Source organism: Gymnodraco acuticeps, unplaced genomic scaffold (assembly GCF_902827175.1).
Source record: "Gymnodraco acuticeps unplaced genomic scaffold, fGymAcu1.1, whole genome shotgun sequence".
Classification (NCBI taxonomy): Eukaryota; Metazoa; Chordata; class Actinopteri; order Perciformes; family Bathydraconidae; genus Gymnodraco; species Gymnodraco acuticeps.
Genome location: NW_022989977.1, coordinates 135,569 through 152,717, shown reverse-complemented (window position 1 = coordinate 152,717; position 17,149 = coordinate 135,569). Strand labels below are relative to the sequence as shown.

Below are 17,149 nucleotides of genomic sequence, written 5' to 3'. Positions count from 1 at the left end.
TGAAACATGAACACAAGAGCCATATAAATGTATAGCAATATCCTTTTATTGAAGCACTTTATCAGTGTGTTGCAGTATTTTAGGGACAGAATCACAGGAGATTGTCCTGCTACAGAGCGCTGAAGAAGGAGAGGAGGCCGGTGTCAGGGGACGGGTGGGCCAAAAGCCTCTGGATCTGTCAATAAAGAAAATAAGTTTGTCAGGCATGAAACAAACAAAAGTAACTCAGGAGAGCAACAAAGTGCAGCTAGAGCAAGCACCTCCTTGAAGTTTGGGTGTTTGGCGTCTTGAACCAGCTGCAGCAGAACAGCCTCAGTGGTGGTGAGGAACGCCCCGCTCTGCTTCAGTCGGGACAGAGCAAACAAGCGGTCTGTCTGGCTGTGTGGGGAGACACAAAAGTAGGAACACATATAAACCGATTCCAGAAACACAGAGAAACAAATCTATATTTAATGTGGGTGAGACGATGCTATATAACAGAACAACATATAGAATACACAGATACCTTCTGGATGAGACGGCATCAGCCACGATATGAACCTCTATTCCCTTTTCAAGCAGGTCATATGTTGTGCACTGTGGAAAAGACAAGAGGGAAGGGTATTTAATTATTAACTTAAGCTCTGTTGCACACCATGAAAACTAGCATAATAAAATGTCTTTAGAACAGCATAATGTTATAGCTTAATAATAAGATTTCCCATCATCGCCTTCCACATCATAAATGTTCATATTTTACAGTTTGTGGGTTGGTAGGTAATCCAACCCACGTGTATGTACACTAAACAAGTGAGTTTTTCCACTATATTTCTCCTTTAATCTGTGAAGGACCACTAATAAAAAGGGTTTTATTTCAATCAAAAATCCATGCAAGAATGCATAAGACACATATGATATGTATGAGCAAGATCTGGCATCTTTAAGAACAGTAGGCAAGCCAACTGGAGAATAAAACCTGCAAGTAATTGTGATTTACAAAAACTATAACAAAGGAACATATTTAAAATACATTTCAAATAATGTAGAGGACTTATGTTGTGTTTCATGATGCTGAGAATTATATTATGACATTTGAACAGTGATGTGGTCTTACTGCAATACAGGCGTGTGCCTCTATTCCACACAGTATAGCCTGCTTGGGGTTCCCGAGGGCCTGCATCTGCTTCTCCACCTCGTCTATCATCATGGTGAAAGAGGTTTTAGCATAAGCAGTCAGGTCACCTGCCTCCAGCTCTAGTACAGTGGGACCCAAGCCTTTAGGGTACTGCTCTGTTAAAATGGCGGGGATGCCGAGAACACGACTGGCCTGTGAAGTGAGATATAATTAATAGTTCATAATAAATAGGAAGCTGATTACTGGTATGGTTGACAGCTACTTGCGTGATTCTGTGATGGTGAGTATTTCCAACCTTGAGCAATCTGGCCGCATTGCTGACAATGTTGGGAAATTGGAAGATGTTGGGTCTGAACTTCTCCTGCATGTCACACAGGAGGAGCACTGCATCCTTGGTGGAGAGCCGGCCAATGCTTGCCACTGGAAGAGCAAGTTAACAGAAAAGGAGGTACAGATTTAAGGTCAGGAACAACACAGTGGATTGGCCACTGCAGTTTAAAATAGCATTGAAGTTTTAATAATATCCCCCATTCAATGTCATATATGCAATTCTGTTTGACATACATTTTGCATTCAAATTATGTTTTTCCAATTTGTGCATTTTGTGTCTACTTTTAAAGGAAATAGGTTCTCTTCCTTGTACGAAATATTTCGTCAATGGTGAATGGCATTGTCTTTATAACAATGAGAACCGTCTCTTAGCTGAACACAATTGAATTAGAGTGACATGGCGATATACGGTCATTTGAGCTAAACGTAATATAAAGAAACATTAAAGTGAACTTACTGCTGTTGTCTGAATGGTCCTTGTGTCTGGTAGAGGTAGAGGACTGCGTAATGGGTCAAACAGGGCTGTAGAAAGTTCAGCTATCAGGTTAAAGTATAATGTCCCATGTGATTGTGTTATGAGAAACGAACACAACATGCTATTTTAGTTGAAGCGAAAGAGTAGGAATGCATGCAATATTTAACAAAAACGTGCACAAGATTAAATCAATAGACAATCAACTTCCACATTCGTGATAAGCAATTTAACAATTCCAAAGTCCAAAAAAGAACAACTAACCTAGCATGTAGCTATGAGGAAGACACACAAGTTCGACAGCCTTTGATAAACACAGCAGCGCCCACCGCCCATTGACCAATAGAATTACGTGTCTTCGTGATTGACGGTTCTTAGAGGCAATAGCAGCCATTGTACGCACCCAATCGCTAGGCTTGTTCAGGTGGGTGGTAACCACAGCCAGAGTGGTCACCTGAAGATGTCTGACAATGCAGAGTCCCCAACAGAAACGCCAAAAGAGGAGTCACAACCGCCGCCAGACGAGACGTCGACAAATGATGAGAAGAAAAAAAGTAAGAATTTGTTATATATCCAAAACTCTACTCAATCAGTGATAAATAATTTTCTGTTTACGAGGGATGTTGACAGTGCTAGAAGAAACTGTTCCGGGTGTGTGACGTAAATTAAGATAGACAGAGATGTTGGCCAATAGAAAGGTTCCTCTTTTCTGTTTAGCCAATAAGCATTAAGCGTTTTTCATTTAGTACTACCGGTTTGGGGAACGGCGCAATCAAATGCTGCTATTTATGAAGGCAAAATATAATCTTTTTACTAATATAATCTTAGTTTCCCTCATGGGATGTATACTTTTCAGAGATGCTGTTTACATAACATATTTTTTACGATAGTGCCAATATCAACTACCTCTTGTAACTGTCATTGTATTAATGCTAAGCTAACAAACTCCAGTTAGCTTAAAACAACACAACAGATCTCGTTTCATGGGTTAGATTTAGGGCATTAAAAACGTTCTTTCTGGAATTGCAAGGAGTATCCTACTTTTTACTAATATTATTCTCATGAGCTGTGGGAAGTTTAATCCAGGGAGACTTTCTGTTACAGAGTTATTTTATAAAACTATTTTTGACTTTACCAAATAAATACTATTTCATAGATAACATATTAGTGATGAGTGAGCCCATACTTGACTGAAGTGTATCATGTCTAGTATATTAGAAGATATCTCCTCTATTTTTTGTAGCCCTGTATGTTTATCATTTATGTACACACAAATAATGTTCGAGTATAATATTCAAATCTTGTTTATTTTGAGCACAGCCTATTTGTATTTATTAAAAAAAAATTAAAGAGTGAATGGCATGTACTTAATTCTGCAGTATTTTCTCAATTTCTTCTCCATGTTTCAATGGATTTAACTTCTTCATCAATTCCCACAACAATTTATCTTCAGATTCAGTTTGGGTGGCAGCAGCAGCACTTTCACCTTTTATTTTCTCCACTTTTATAGTTGATGTGCTGCTGAAGGCAGTGGGGGACACTCCTATAATGAAAACAAAGAAGTGGGCAGTGGAGCGGGGTCGGACGATACTGTCCCTGTCTCAGTTCATCTCTCGCTTCCTCAAGATTGAAGGCAGTGAACAACTGGTAAGGATGAAGTTTGTCGACCTGTTTGTTCACTTTCTAAAACGTCTTCTTTTCTTTACATGTCACTTCATCTGCTTTTTTCCAGTTCATTTATGTCAACCAGTCATTCGCCCCTTCACCGGATCAAGAAGTCGGGATCCTGTTTGATGTAAGTAAACACCTACAGTATTTGAATGCCCTGTGACTGTATTGATTTGTAATTCATTTTCAGTATGTGCAACTAAATAATCTCAACTCCAAAGTCCATTTAAACACCTTTTCCTTTTAGAGCTTTAAGCCTCATCATCCAACACCATGTTTGATTCCAGTTACGTTTACTTATAAAGAGTAACTAAAACATAGAATCCAGACACACAAACCTAAACTATGTCTCCAAGTACATTTGCAAAACAATACACACAAAAGGTTGAGTTCATTCATGTTTACATGCCAACAACAAAAATTGAATTTATTTGTTTGCCTTTTATTTATTTAGTAAATCCACCAAGCCTCTCCTTACAAATAATACTTTTTCATTTTGAATTATGTTCTGTAAATCTTACCTTTTCTTTTATAGGAGATGTACTTTATACAAAATGACAGAGTATGATGGTACTAAACCACTAAACTAGAACATATCCGAACTTGCTTTGCCTCTTGGCCTTTTAATGAAATATTATATTGGTAGTGTTTGTACTTTCCAATCCTGGGCCATCGAAGAGATTGTGTCATGTGGAGCTTTAACCAGCAGAGGGGGCAGTAAGAGGGAAGCTCCAGGTTTCAAATGCTAAAATCTTAAACCACTGATTAAAGTAAGAAACTGTAATGACCTCAAAGTCCAGAATTGACAGGGGACATCCGCTCTTACTGCTCTGCAGCTCAATATCCAATTAAATAGGACAGTTAACAGTAGTTTGTACAAAGTAGTTTGAGCTGTACTGTCACATCACTTCCTTTACTGTATTTTCCTCTCTCTCTTTTTCAGTGTTTTGGCAGTGATAACAAGCTGGTTCTACATTACTGTAAATCTCAAGCCTGGGGTTGAACTGTTTCTTCAGCTCTATTTTGGACCTGACTCTTTCTTTAATCCATCCACCAAACACCAACATTTTTTTCCATTCAGTTTGTTCTGTAAATACATATTGTAAATAAATTATTGTGACTATGTAAAGCTCCTTCTGTCATTTTTTGAAGTCATCACTCTTCTTAACATACTGGGCACAAGACCTGGCTTTGCACAGCGGTAAAGGTGATAAGGGAAAAAAGCAAATGCCCATTCCTATGGATAAGACGGTTCACAGTGTTATCCAAACTTTGAGTTTTCGAAATAAATACAGAGAAAAAGTTACATTTAACAAAAGTTTTTGGGAGATTGCAAAGGACCATCCACTCAAAAGAGACAGACACGGGAAAAGAGAGGGCACCACAGTAACAGATGGACTTAGAGGGATTACACGATTCAGGATGGGGTTGTGACATCAATTCCCAAGAAAGCCAGAAAAGAGAGTGGCGTGGAGACAGACAGTCTCCATCGGTGCATCTCTGTCCGACTATTGGCCAGGAGGATTAAAGGGAGGATCTCATCTGGAGAGGTAAGCATCACTGACTCATCCTGGAGGAGAAACACAAGTGACGGATACTGAGGGAAAAGATCAAGAGGGTAGTGACCCTTAAAATCAGTTCAAGATGGAGCGACTAAAATCAAGTACTTAAGGAGCTTTTTGATTAAAGGCTCTTGACCAGGGCAGAGATAACAGAGGACTGTAGCTTTACAGGACTGCAACAAGTGGACCTTTTTTATTTCACCTTTTCATCCTGATAGTTACCTCATGTTTGCCCTGAAGTGCTACAAGGGACAAGGGAAATATCTTTGGTAGGTACTTGTCACTTTTAAAAACTAACTATGACTCTATTGATTAGTCAATCAACAGAACATTTATAATTTCTGTAATCTTTACTTCAAAATACCAGTTACTGGTACCTGCGTTTCAAATGTCAAAAAGTGATGCTTTTGTCAAGTATTTATGATGGTTTTTAATTGAGTTGCTCTAGGTTTTGGACTGATGTTGGATACAACTATTAAAATGAAGATTTTACCAACTGGAAAATTATAATTTACATGTTCAACTTTTTTCTGTGGCTTACAAACAAAACAATCAAAAATAATAACCAGTACTTACAGTTTTAAGAATACAGAACTGCGATATATATATATATATATATATGCGCATTGCTTTTCTCATTACTACTATTATATACATTTAGTACATATATCAGATATTCAGATAATGTGCTGGTACCATTTCTAATCAGCTACTTAACATTTGTAAAGACAGACAAACCTGTCAATGCATCTTGTCAGACATAGTACAAGTGGTGTTAACGCGTTGTATCTATAAATAAGCTTGCACTGAATTCATTAATGGAATAAACTCCAACAAACGTATTTTGATTACATAAGTTCAGTATATAACGCTTAAGAGAAATGTTCTTAATTGAGAACAAATTGTATTGAGTGTGGAGGAAATATTGTAGATAACATCAAGACGCAGAATACAATGTGTTTACAGATACAGTAAATAGAAAACGATATACTAAACATACAGATTGTAGTTGTTTCCTTCATTATGCATCCTAATGCCCTAACGTGTATGTAGGTATTTGTATCATGTGCTGTATATTGTCAACTTTATTCAGATTCTAGAAACCAACATTGGCATGTGTTTCATGCAGATCAGAGATTTCTATACAATCCCTTGTTTAACTTCTGCTCTGTTGTGTTTCAGGGTCTGGGGGCTTACAGGCAGATATTGCATGAGAGAGAGAGAGCAGACATGGTCAGGATGCACTTCACACTAAAACACACCTAACACCAACAGATAAAAGAAGATTATCAGGGATTACTAGCAAAACATTCATTTAGATCTGTGGTTTATCCATAATTTCATCAAAAGAAAAGTAATCTCTTCTTCCACTGAGTGTCCCACAGTGGAGTTAATCATGAGAGGCAGGGTCAGGCCTGAGTGTGTTAATCAGGAGGAGGGGAGATATTAGCTGGGGTCACCGGATAGCACTAGCATTATTATTATTCTTTCATAAGCCCTTCTTAAGCCCTTCTTATCAACACATTTAAATGTCACCATCTGAAGACCCTGTTTTTAGCCTTTTTAGTTTCATTTAAACATTTAATCTTACTTTCTTGCCAGGAGATGGATTGGGTTTAAGGATATCCTCCATCTCCTTAGATATACACATTTTAGTGATAAATCCAAGCATTTTGTATAACTCTTTTGTAACTGTTGCATTGATCTTTAAAGTGAGCACAAAGGGGTCTGAGGTCAGGGGATGTATGGCCATCATTCACCACAGGGATCAATAGCAGGATATCACATTAAATCTTTCTGTCCAGCATACCGTGGAGTCCTTGCATTTCTCCCGGACTGAACCTACGTCCACCTAAATCCCCTCTTGTTCATTTTCCGTTCCATCTGTCCTTTCCCACGTGTATCAACTTCAGAGCATCTTATCCGGCTCCCCCCCCCCTCGCTATCCTATCTTTTAATCAATCTGTCTTTAAAGTATCGCTTTGTCAGCTGTGTTTGGTCATCTTTTGTTTAAACAGTTACATCACATTAATTGTTTTCTCTCCATCTAAACCTGGAAGCTCATCACCTCTTTAAACCATCCCAAAACATCTGCCCTCCCAGCACCATCTGTGACTGCAGTTATACCCTCTGCCCTGTTCGTCCTATTTCCACGTGCAGCATCTCCCCCCTCTTTGCCTCACTTTGTCCCCCCTCTCTCGCTGGCCTCGCCCTGCCTCCCTCTTCTCCTGCGTGGCCATGCTGGAGCGAATGTCCCGTCGCTCTCGCTCCCTGCTCTCCCTGACCTTGACCTCTCTGGCTCTGGCCCTCTCCATCCTGGCCCTCTGCACCTCTTACTGGTGCGAGGGCACCCACAAGGTGGTGAAGCCTCTCTGCCTGTCGCCAGTCAAAATGAAGAACTGTGGTCAGAACAACAGCGAGCCTTACACCACAGGTAGATGTCCTTACCTCTCCACATCAAAGTGTTCTGTGAAGCTTTGTTTGCTTCCTATTGCTTTATTGTGTTTCTTTATTGCTTCCTTTATGTATACTGTAACTTTAACTTCACTTTTAGTTACATGATTACATACAAATGAGTGTATTTAAATGTATCCTAATACCCACTTTTTTAAAGGAACACTTTTTCTAGTTATCAAAAAGCTCCCTCTTGGTTTTGACAATCAATATAGTCTCAACAGAACAGCTAAGTATGCAGTCTGAGCAAAGACATTCAATTACTGATAAGCAAAACATTCATGGGGGCACAGATACTTGTCATGCCGTATTGAATTCATCTATGAGTTGGATCATCAAAGGCACAAAAGAAAGTTGCCTGTGGTCCACATAATCCATATCTGTTGGGACACGCTCACGGGCATTTCACAAGAAATGTGTCGGAAACAGTGTGAGCTCATGGATACCTGGCATCAACAGTCTGTGATGCTTTCCTAGTCTTTCTCAATAGTCGAAACATTGTTATTGACCAGGTACTGTACATTATTGCCACAGGTTACTCTGTTTCAGACAGATACCCTCAGCAGGATAATGCACCATTGTTTTTGGGATGCTTTAATAATCACTACTTTCTAATTCCAATGGTACAGTAGTTTTATCATTTATTTATACATCAAGACATCAAGATAATTTGACAAAAACAATTAAGATTGAAGGTCTACTTAAGGTTTTTGTGTTGCTTTCATCTGCAACTCACTGCCTTCAGCTGCAGACTCTTATCAAGTGCACTGATATGTGAGTGAAAGCTCTTATTCATTTTAAAGAAAGATAAAAGCTAGCAAGTGGACTTCAGGATTGTTAAAGTTACCATGGTCAAGAATGAGCCTACATGTTGATGGACCAAAATGTTTCTCTGCAATTGAAAGTATCTTGTGTGTTCAGTATATGGTATATCAGATCACATTTTAGTTGAATGTCTGTGCATGCGGTTAGCTTGTTATTGTGTATTATCTCTGAGTCTTTCAAAATATGTGAAGATATTAAATGCAGCTTTCTGGCGTTGAACTCACCAACATTTTGGCCTTCACTTTTGAACCTGATTATATGAGTATTGAATTCTAGGACTGTATTACTGCATAACCAGAAACAATACCTCAAAAATAATCTGACTGGATAAACTGACATGTTTCTCCCCTTGTGATTGTCCCTGGTTTCTTTTTTAATCTCTTTTTGCACATACCTTCCTGCAGTGAACTTAATTATGGTGTAGTATTAATCTGTGGGGTATGATGGCAGATCCCATGTTTTAGGGTTTATTGGACATTGGCTGCTGCCTGGTTTTTATTTCTCAACAGATATTCTTAATCCACAATGGGATTAACAGCTCTTACCGCATCAAAAAATCATCTACATGTACTTTGTGTATTTGTTCAGAAATATCTTCACAGTGGTAGCTTTAACTGTCCCTTATGTTTTTAAAACTGATACAAACACACGTGGCACGACATGGTGCTGCCAAGCCTGCATGTGACTGAAAAACACAGGCATGATACTTTTGAGACCATGGTGTGAGAAACCAACTAGATTTGTGCCCATTATTTTCTCTCTGTCTCTCAATCTAAACTAAAAACATGTTTTTCTCCAACAAAATCAGGGTTAAGCTGCAAACAAAATGTGTGTTTGTAATTCTCCTCTCAGACAATTCATGCATTACGTTTTTAGACAAGGTAATATTTTGTCAAAGATGCTATTAGATATTTCTGAAGTGTAAGGGCAAATGCAGTTTGCACACTGTGTGTCTGTGCATGTCATGCGTGTACTGTATTAAACAACAGTTGTTGATGCCTGCACAAATTGCGGAAAGTTTTCATTGCAGCAGCATGAAAAACAATGTATTACACATATTTAGAAATAAAAAAAGAGTAGAAAATAAACAATTATACAATATAAACATTGCAAAATAGAAGATAAAACAGAACAAAAAAAAACTAAAACAAAAAAGTTGACCGTGAAGAAAGAATATCTAAACTATCTGCCAAATGAAACACTATTGACGGGCTAAATTACAGCTGGAACAATACAAAAGTAGGATATTATTTACATTTAGTGTATGAAACAAGAATGGCATAAAAAATGTATATAAATGTCAAATGTACAGTGCGAAGTTATATTTGTATGTATTGCACCAGCACATGAAAAGCTTTTGCATATTTGAAGGCAATTTTCTTGCTGTTATAATTGTAATCGTCGTGGTTAAATGCACTTAGTGTTACCACAACCTCCATTATCCACAACAGGGATAGACAGCCACAGAAATGAACCTGTTTTTTTTTCTTCTTATTGTCCACCTCTTGCTGTCCCACAGAGAGTCCCACTCAGAACCCGTACAACCGCACCCTGTCTCCGGGCCGGAGGGACGAGCTGGCTCGGATCAGACAGCGACAGATGGCTAATGCAGTTCAGTACATCTGGGAGACAGGAGAAGACAAGTTTGCTTTCAGATACTTCCACACTGGTTTCTGGGAGAGCTGCGAGACACACAACGATGGTGAGCTAACATTTGCATCAGGTCACAGTATTTCCGTGCTCTTTTAGCCTCCTTAGATTTTCATTGGTTCTTTCCAGTCTCATCTCTCTGCTAAATATTTTCTGATTTGAATTCAACGAAAAATGTATATTCTGTCTTCATTTTTTCATATCTGTTCACAATTTGGTTGGCAGGGGAGAAATGTCGAAGCTTTATAGATTTAACGCCTGGGGAAACACAAGGTGAGTTGTGTATTGGCTGAAAAAATTATTTGTGAAATTTTTATTTCGGCCTTATTTGAAAATATGTGTCATATTAATGTGAGTGTGTCAATTGTGCCTGTATTTTTAAATGTTGCAGGTGTGCTCTGGCTGTCAGTTATTTCAGAGTTTACATACATCGGTCTGCTGGGGATGGGCTTCTTACTGATGTGGCTGGAAGTCTTGTGTTCCCATAAAGAGATGCACTCGCTAAAAATCAATGCCTATGCAGCTATCTGTACTGTGTTATCAGGTGAAACTCAGTTCATCATTTATCTTTCACTGACTTTATAACCTCCTCATTCTACATACAGCATTCTCTATTTGCATTGTGATCTTTCCTGTAGGTCTTCTTGGGATGGTGGCCCACATGATGTTCACCACCGTGTTCCAGATGACAGTCATCGTTGGCCCCAAAGACTGGAGGCCTCAGTCCTGGGACTATGGCTGGTCTTTCGCGTAGGTGGCTGCTCTTAAGAGGCAGCATACACACCCGATTATTCAAGAATACACATTCATATATTTGTTATTTACAATTCATGATGTCTCTCTTTTGTCTCTAACTCTCCTAAATCTGCTCTGTTCCTAGTCTTGCCTGGGTGTCCTTCAGTTGCTGTATGGGGGCCGCGGTGGTCACACTCAACTCTTACACAAAGACCATCATCGAGCTCCGCCGCAGACAGAGGCTCCGATTGGAGGAAGCGAGAGCCGCCACTCATGCTCCTTCCTACGATGAGGTCGTTCCCGGGGGCGGGCTATACTCTGTCAGCGGCCTGTTGCAGTGTCCGGACGGCATGATTGACGTGGCGTGGGCCCCGAATGGCAGCGTGGTTGGAATGGGAAATGGAGACGTACCAACACTGGTCTTAGTAGGAGGCTGCGGGCCAGAAGGGTGTGAAGACTGTGAGAGAGAGATGGATGAGATGGATGATGCTATGGACCGAGTGGATTCCCCTTGTTAGTGGATCTTTGATTTCCATCAATTTATAAGAGCCGAAAAACAAAAAAAGGAAAGAGACTTTCACCGAGCTTGAAAGGGATGAATGTGAGCAAACAGATTCAGTTTTTCTTTTCTTCTTCTTCCATTTTCCAGTGAGGTTGGGACACACATTTTGCGTTTGAAGGCCGGGGAAATCTATGCATAATGAAACTGTAAAGACTACAACTGTGTGTCACACTGACATGCAAGATTGTTTCTGGGTTTTTCTCAGTGCCTCATGGTAGAAAAGTAAATGTGTGTCTGTATTTGCAAAGGCATATACATGTTTATATTGTTTTATTGGTTATTTATCAACTCGCAATGTATCAGGTGTAGACAGGACAGATTTCTTCTCCTGTTGAAAAGATCATCCTGTAATTCATAGTAAATATACAATATAATCTCATTTATCTGAGTGGGACATTCAACATGTTTCCTTTTTCAATCTCCTCTGTCTCTTGTGACAAACTTTAGATGTAATGGACGCATACCAGAAGCTACATCAAACACAGTTTCTCTGCAGATGCACAGACAAATACATACGATAGACACATAGCGATAGAAAGATTACAGAGCTTTTGAAAAGTCTGCTCTCTGATGTTGAACAGAAGATTATGTGTAAACCAGTAATCCCGAGTTGGATGGAAAGGAGGAGGGAAGCATGTGAAGGGATGGAGAGGTGGAGGGGGAGCAGGTTGTCGGGGGGAGTTGGAAAGAAATGCAGGCTGGCACACACCCGCACACAAAATTCTGCACCATGGAAACATCACACTTTCAGGGAAATAATTGTGTTGAATGTACATTTATACAGGCAACAATTTCTAAATAAATGCATCAATATGTTCCTTAGTCGGTTTAACGTGTGGTACAGCACTGGCTTTACTGTCTGGGATCAACAAAATTGAGAATTTAAAGCCATTTTTTTATAGCATATTATGCAGTGTGTTTCTAGGTCAATGAAGAATTTACTGTTTACTGGGGGAGACAAATAACTCGATTTTTAAGCACAGATTTATGAGAAAACCTTTAATGTATTTATTGTACAGTGAATTCAGTACAACACGTTAGAGCTACAACCTTTTGTAGACATTTCCAGTTCTGTAAAAAAAACTTGAATAAGCTACCTATCGAGTATGATACTTATGAATTGTTTATTATTATACAAAAGAAGTAGCAAGAAAGCTTATTTTTTACCTGTGCAGAAATGTTAAACGCTACGCCTTAATTGGCCTCTTTTAGCTTCAATATTATATCAATTAAAGGACAAACATTAGCAAAACAATCTGACATAAACAAAACTTACTGAAACATTAGTTGCAACCAATATTTAGCAGGAAGAGCATTTACACAGAGGGGTGGAGTGGATCCAAGAGCAAGGAGGAAAAGAGTTTGAAAGACTTTAACGAGAGGGAATTAAATGGTTATGACTTTATTCCTTCGGTGGCTCATAGTGGATAAGACGCATTGCATTCTCATTTTCAATCACCCCCTTGATGAATTCTCCCTCAGCCAGTCGCTCTGTGAGGGGGAAAAGAAAGCAGGAGAAAATGGTAAAAAAGATTATACATTAAGGAGTTAGGGGTAAAGATGAGGTTGAATTATACATCTGTATCTTATCTAAGAAATCCTGATTATCTCCTGTGTGTGTGTGTGTGTGTGTGTGTGTGTGTGTGTGTGTGTGTGTGTGTGTGTGTGTGTGTGTGTGTGTGTGTGTGTGTGTGTGTGTGTGTGTGTGTGTGTGTGTGTGTGTGTGTGTGTGTGTGTGTGTGTGTGTGTGTGTGTGTGTGTGTGTGTGTACGCATGCATGTATGACAGTAGCATGCAAGGCAGTGGAGTCAATTTAAGGTTAATGCTAGCATAGTAAAGCTTGCATGACACATGTGATGCTGTAACTGGGGGGGGGGGAAGTGCCCTCAGGTGGATGTACTGCTTGTATTATTGTTAAGCCAAACATCTGTAATCTTCAGTACCGGATGTAAGAACAGTTGTTGAGGAAAGGTACTAAGAGCTTACACTGAGTTCATCTTTTGCTAACATACACAGGCCGGGGTAAGAACAGATGTCATGAACCACGGGGGCACAATGCATAGACACGTTTGTTGTTTTCTTTACCGTTGTCTTTCTTTTCGAAGTAAGCCCACAGCTTGTTGGCTCTCTTCTCTGGTGTGTTCTCATCCTCTGGTAGCTTGGCCTGCTCCTCCTTGGGGATCAGCTTAAATATGGCCTGAGAGGGGGTTGGGTAAAAGATTGGTGATAATGCTGCCTCATTTCTCTCAAACAAATAATGTACGGAAGTCCACACAGAAAATAAAACAAACATGTGCAAGCCAATTATGTGGCAGCTGCAGCTGAAAAAGCAATCCTGGAGACCCATGTAGGATATTTTATACACGATAAATTAAACTACCTAAAGCAGGAGTGTAATTCCTCAGGGAAATGCCACCTAGATTCCCGCAGATTGTAAATAACTTGTAAATGACTGTGCATTTTATGTTCAGGTCTTTAAGTGTGTCCCATTTAAAGGCCTTGAAGCACTTGAAGCACTCATCTCCCACATTTAAGAGACTTAGATTAACATGGATTAGTGCCAAGACTCAGGCCACAGGCCAAACACCATGATGACATCTCTTCTCTCGCTGTACTGTCCCTCCATTTTACAGAATAGTTCACAAAGTGGGCTCACAGATGACAATCAGTTACTGGTCACTTATAGATAATTCAATCAGATCTGTATCAAGTAGCATACTTTCAATCAAGGTAGAGAAAAACAATTTAAAAGGGACAGTTTGAATAAATTGGCATTATAATTTGGAGTCATTTACATACACAAGAACAGACTTTGATTGTGTTGATGGGGAAAAATACCTACGATTTGGCAGATTTGCCCTTTGCCTCTGAATATTTCTGACATTGCCTTAAAAATACAATGTATTTTGACTCTCTCCTAAAATAATCTATGATATTAGTGTAGTATAGTAGACTAAACCAAATAAAATGAGTGACAAATCCTGCCTTCCTCACTCACTTGTTTCACACTTTAAACCTACCAATGAAAACAAATATCAATGGATTATCTTTCTGTAATAGTATTGTTATTTTCTAAGCATGTTGCAGATCTGTTTATTGCGAACCTCTTCACAACGTATATAATTCTATTGTAGGCCGTTGAACTTTTGTCAGTGTTGGTATAAAACGTAGCTTGTTGGTGCAGTGGTTGTAAACGTGATGCAATTGGAGTCTGACCAGTTGGCCAGGATTTAAATCACATTATTATTGCCAACTGGATACTCGTCTGATCTGTTTAAACCTCTTACCATACTAAAACATTTATCTTAAGGTAAGAAACTTAATCATCATAAGACTGAGTTTTGAATTTATGAAAACAAAGGGTAACAACTATTTTACTGTAATTATTATATATAAATAAATCAAACAGTTCAAAGTGGCAACCTCATGAATCAAAGGAACGTGGATTAGACCCAGGGGTGACGAGCAGTCCCTCTTTAGGAAAAGCAATACATGAGTACGGTAGTCTTGTTTAAGAATAGGATTGCCTTCATAATCACAGAGATTATCAGGCTCAAATAGACACTCTAAATGGGCTGGCAATTAGTACTGAGACCTACATACTATAAAAAGGAAGGTAATTTTCCAAAAAATAGCAATTCATATTATAGGATCTACCAGGAATACTTGACAATAAGACGCAACCAAATATACATTTCCAAAACGTTTTAAATAAAATGACCAGAGTTAAAAAATACGCCTCACCAGCATAAAAGTTAAAGAGAACTAAACATTGTAAACTTAAAAGGTAGTATAGACCACAGGATTATTGTATTAGATTGTATGTCAAGTAATCCTCTTGTTTGGTCTTTCTGTTGTCGCTGACAACTGAATAAGACATTTCCCTGAAGACCTTGTGCAACGAAACAGCTTAAATGTCTGATATCATTCTCTTGTAGCAGCAATAAAGGTGAACATTATGGTCAAATTAAATAACATTTCTCTCTTTAGCACTCCTTGTCAACATAGTTGGAACTACTCTCCAACAGATGAGATGAATATTTAGAAAAGGCAACATCCCACTGCATGTTCCCCCTCACCTGGCAGATCTCTGTCACTTCTGTCTTGTTGATGTATCCGTTCTTGTCCACGTCAAACAGCGAGAAGGCCCACTCCAGTTTCCTGGCCGGCTCCCCAGTGGAAGTCATGTGCAGTGCGATGATGTACTCCTTGAAGTCCAAGGTGCCATCGTCGTTTGTGTCAAAGGAGCGAAACACATGTCGTGCGTAGCTCTTTGCATCGCTGTCAGGGAAGAAGCGGGCGTAGATCTGCTCAAACTCTTCTGGTGTAATGCGTCCTGTCGGGCACTGCGTCTGAAAGTTCTCGTACCACTGGGAGATCTCATCCTCAGTGAAGTGTGTGGTGAGCTTCAGGTCCTTCAGGATCTCCTTCGATAATGCGCTACTGGTTGAATTTCCCATGGTAGTTTTTCAGGGTCAGTTCTCACTGACAAATATTTGCCACTGGAGTTTTATTTCTCCTGTGCCACTTGGACTTCTCCTTTGTTTCAACTATTTCTCCTCTGGCTTGACCTCTGCTGTTGATGTTAGAGGCCAAAGAGAACAGAGAAAAAAAAACCGCATATGGTAAAGTCCACTAATGAAATTAGTTTAATAGATTAAACTTCCGTATCAATAAATAGCATAGTGAGGATTGTAGGGAAAGCTCACCTGTGTGTTGTTTCGGCAGATGATGGCTGAAGATTTGAGTATCTCAACAAGTAAGACAGTAAGAGATAAGGAGGGCAGGGGGAACGCACGCCTCCCATGGGCGAGAGGGTTAATTCTGTTAATGCAGGATTTAAGGTGGCTGAGCCATACTTTTCTTTATTGGGTCTCTTAGTCTAGAAAGATCTACAGTATATGAGATTGTTGAGTTTAATCCTTTGTTTATTATTTATGAATATTATGATTTCTGAGGTATGCCTCCCGTCTAAGAAGTTTATGGTTTTACTTTACTTAGATACTAATCTTTATTTATTTTAAGCATTTCACTGTTTCATTGTGCTTACAACCCTTTTGATGAATTGAGAAGTATTTAAGAAGCTAGAAACTTAAACATTACTTCTATAAACTGACCAGAAAATTAGCAGACATGTTGAAAATTCGCTCCAGGTGTTTGTTTGTTTTTTAAAGCTAGCATTAGTTCATTCACTGTATGTCTGCTTTTTTCTGTAGTGGCCTTTCAATGGGTTTAGTTGACTACTGAAACCTAATCCAGACTACCATCTGTCCAGGCAGTTTAACTCCCCCTCACTTTAAATCCCACCTACGCCCCTCACATCCACATCACTAAAGGCATTGTAAATTACCTCCATCCAAGCGTCAGGGATGACCTATAAAATGCATTTTTGTCTCTAACCTGGGTTTTACTGGGCAGATTGTTTAAAAGTTGTGCCTGCCTTTTCTTAATACAAAAGTGTAATATACTGCATAATTGTGTTTTTGCTTTTTGGCCGCCATATTGTCCTTCTTTTAAACCTGTCTTGGTCCTGGATTTGAATTTTCCAGCCACAAAGTGTATTTTTCCCCACCAAATGCTTCCTGTTATTCAAACTAACTGACACAAACATTCATACTCTTTCATTTGTCTTCATTTTTACTGATTTCAGCATTTCTACCCATTTCCTCAGTTCCAGTCCTTTGGGCCTATCTGGTTGCATCCTAGTCATCACAGCCATCTCCCTACAGGAATCTATTTCCTTTGTGTATACTTTGAATAGACTGAAATAATTATCT

General features: G+C 39.2%; 4 protein-coding genes across 9 annotated transcripts; 2 read left to right on the top strand and 2 right to left on the bottom strand.

Moving 5' to 3' along the window:
- Positions 1-24: 24 nt before the first annotated feature.
- On the bottom strand, positions 25-2,559 carry isoc2 (isochorismatase domain containing 2). 3 transcript variants are annotated; one of them, XM_034211272.1, is made up of 7 exons: positions 2,320-2,559; positions 1,902-1,966; positions 1,410-1,534; positions 1,094-1,306; positions 506-576; positions 261-378; positions 25-175 (listed from the first exon to the last, which is right to left on the bottom strand). In XM_034211272.1, coding segments are annotated over exons 2-7 (594 nt in total). In that variant the 5' UTR covers positions 1,903-1,966; positions 2,320-2,559; the 3' UTR covers positions 25-109. The 3 variants fall into 3 exon arrangements, with proteins under 3 accessions (XP_034067163.1, XP_034067161.1, XP_034067162.1); XM_034211270.1 differs by having other exon boundaries at positions 2,181-2,387; XM_034211271.1 differs by lacking the exon at positions 2,320-2,559 and having other exon boundaries at positions 1,902-2,189.
- On the top strand, positions 2,336-4,713 carry atg12 (ATG12 autophagy related 12 homolog (S. cerevisiae)). Its single transcript, XM_034211273.1, has 4 exons — positions 2,336-2,470; positions 3,427-3,563; positions 3,649-3,711; positions 4,528-4,713. Exons 1-4 carry the CDS (start codon positions 2,377-2,379, stop codon positions 4,585-4,587), a joined length of 354 nt encoding a protein of 117 aa, XP_034067164.1. The 5' UTR covers positions 2,336-2,376; the 3' UTR covers positions 4,588-4,713.
- A 447-nt stretch (positions 4,714-5,160) lies between these two features.
- si:ch211-149k23.9 (germ cell-specific gene 1-like protein) lies at positions 5,161-16,844 on the top strand. Of its 3 annotated transcripts, none has more exons than XM_034211447.1 (7): positions 5,161-5,415; positions 6,329-7,580; positions 9,945-10,127; positions 10,301-10,348; positions 10,485-10,619; positions 10,714-10,825; positions 10,956-16,844. In XM_034211447.1, exons 2-7 carry the CDS (start codon positions 7,385-7,387, stop codon positions 11,326-11,328), a joined length of 1,047 nt encoding a protein of 348 aa, XP_034067338.1. In that variant the 5' UTR covers positions 5,161-5,415; positions 6,329-7,384; the 3' UTR covers positions 11,329-16,844. The 3 variants fall into 3 exon arrangements, with proteins under 3 accessions (XP_034067338.1, XP_034067336.1, XP_034067337.1); XM_034211445.1 differs by having other exon boundaries at positions 10,467-10,619; XM_034211446.1 differs by having other exon boundaries at positions 5,161-5,419; positions 10,467-10,619.
- Positions 12,357-16,118, bottom strand: rcvrn2 (recoverin 2). Of its 2 annotated transcripts, XM_034211449.1 has the most exons (4): positions 16,082-16,118; positions 15,452-15,948; positions 13,458-13,569; positions 12,357-12,863 (listed from the first exon to the last, which is right to left on the bottom strand). In XM_034211449.1, exons 2-4 carry the CDS (start codon positions 15,830-15,832, stop codon positions 12,775-12,777), a joined length of 582 nt encoding a protein of 193 aa, XP_034067340.1. In that variant the 5' UTR covers positions 15,833-15,948; positions 16,082-16,118; the 3' UTR covers positions 12,357-12,774. The 2 variants fall into 2 exon arrangements, with proteins under 2 accessions (XP_034067340.1, XP_034067339.1); XM_034211448.1 differs by lacking the exon at positions 16,082-16,118 and having other exon boundaries at positions 15,452-15,973.
- Positions 16,845-17,149: the final 305 nt, after the last annotated feature.

Bases quoted from the DNA above. Each gene is read 5' to 3' on its own strand.
- isoc2 (XM_034211272.1), bottom strand. The intron at 577-1,093 runs GTAAGACCACAT...TCTTTTCCACAG, and splicing joins AGGCACACGCCTGTATTGCA to TGCACAACATATGACCTGCT. The intron at 176-260 runs GTGCTTGCTCTA...CTTTATTGACAG, and splicing joins AACACCCAAACTTCAAGGAG to ATCCAGAGGCTTTTGGCCCA.
- atg12 (XM_034211273.1), top strand. From the start codon at position 2,377: ATGTCTGACAATGCAGAGTCCCCAACAGAAACGCCAAAAGAGGAGTCA. The intron at 2,471-3,426 runs GTAAGAATTTGT...CCACTTTTATAG, and splicing joins AAATGATGAGAAGAAAAAAA to TTGATGTGCTGCTGAAGGCA. The intron at 3,564-3,648 runs GTAAGGATGAAG...GCTTTTTTCCAG, and splicing joins TTGAAGGCAGTGAACAACTG to TTCATTTATGTCAACCAGTC.
- si:ch211-149k23.9 (XM_034211445.1), top strand. From the start codon at position 7,385: ATGCTGGAGCGAATGTCCCGTCGCTCTCGCTCCCTGCTCTCCCTGACC. The intron at 10,128-10,300 runs GTGAGCTAACAT...TTTGGTTGGCAG, and splicing joins CTGCGAGACACACAACGATG to GGGAGAAATGTCGAAGCTTT. The intron at 10,349-10,466 runs GTGAGTTGTGTA...TAAATGTTGCAG, and splicing joins AACGCCTGGGGAAACACAAG to GTGTGCTCTGGCTGTCAGTT.
- rcvrn2 (XM_034211449.1), bottom strand. From the start codon at position 15,832: ATGGGAAATTCAACCAGTAGCGCATTATCGAAGGAGATCCTGAAGGAC. The intron at 13,570-15,451 runs GTGAGGGGGAAC...ACCCCCTCTCAG, and splicing joins AAGTGACAGAGATCTGCCAG to GCCATATTTAAGCTGATCCC. The intron at 12,864-13,457 runs GTAAAGAAAACA...TCCCCCTCACAG, and splicing joins CTTCGAAAAGAAAGACAACG to AGCGACTGGCTGAGGGAGAA.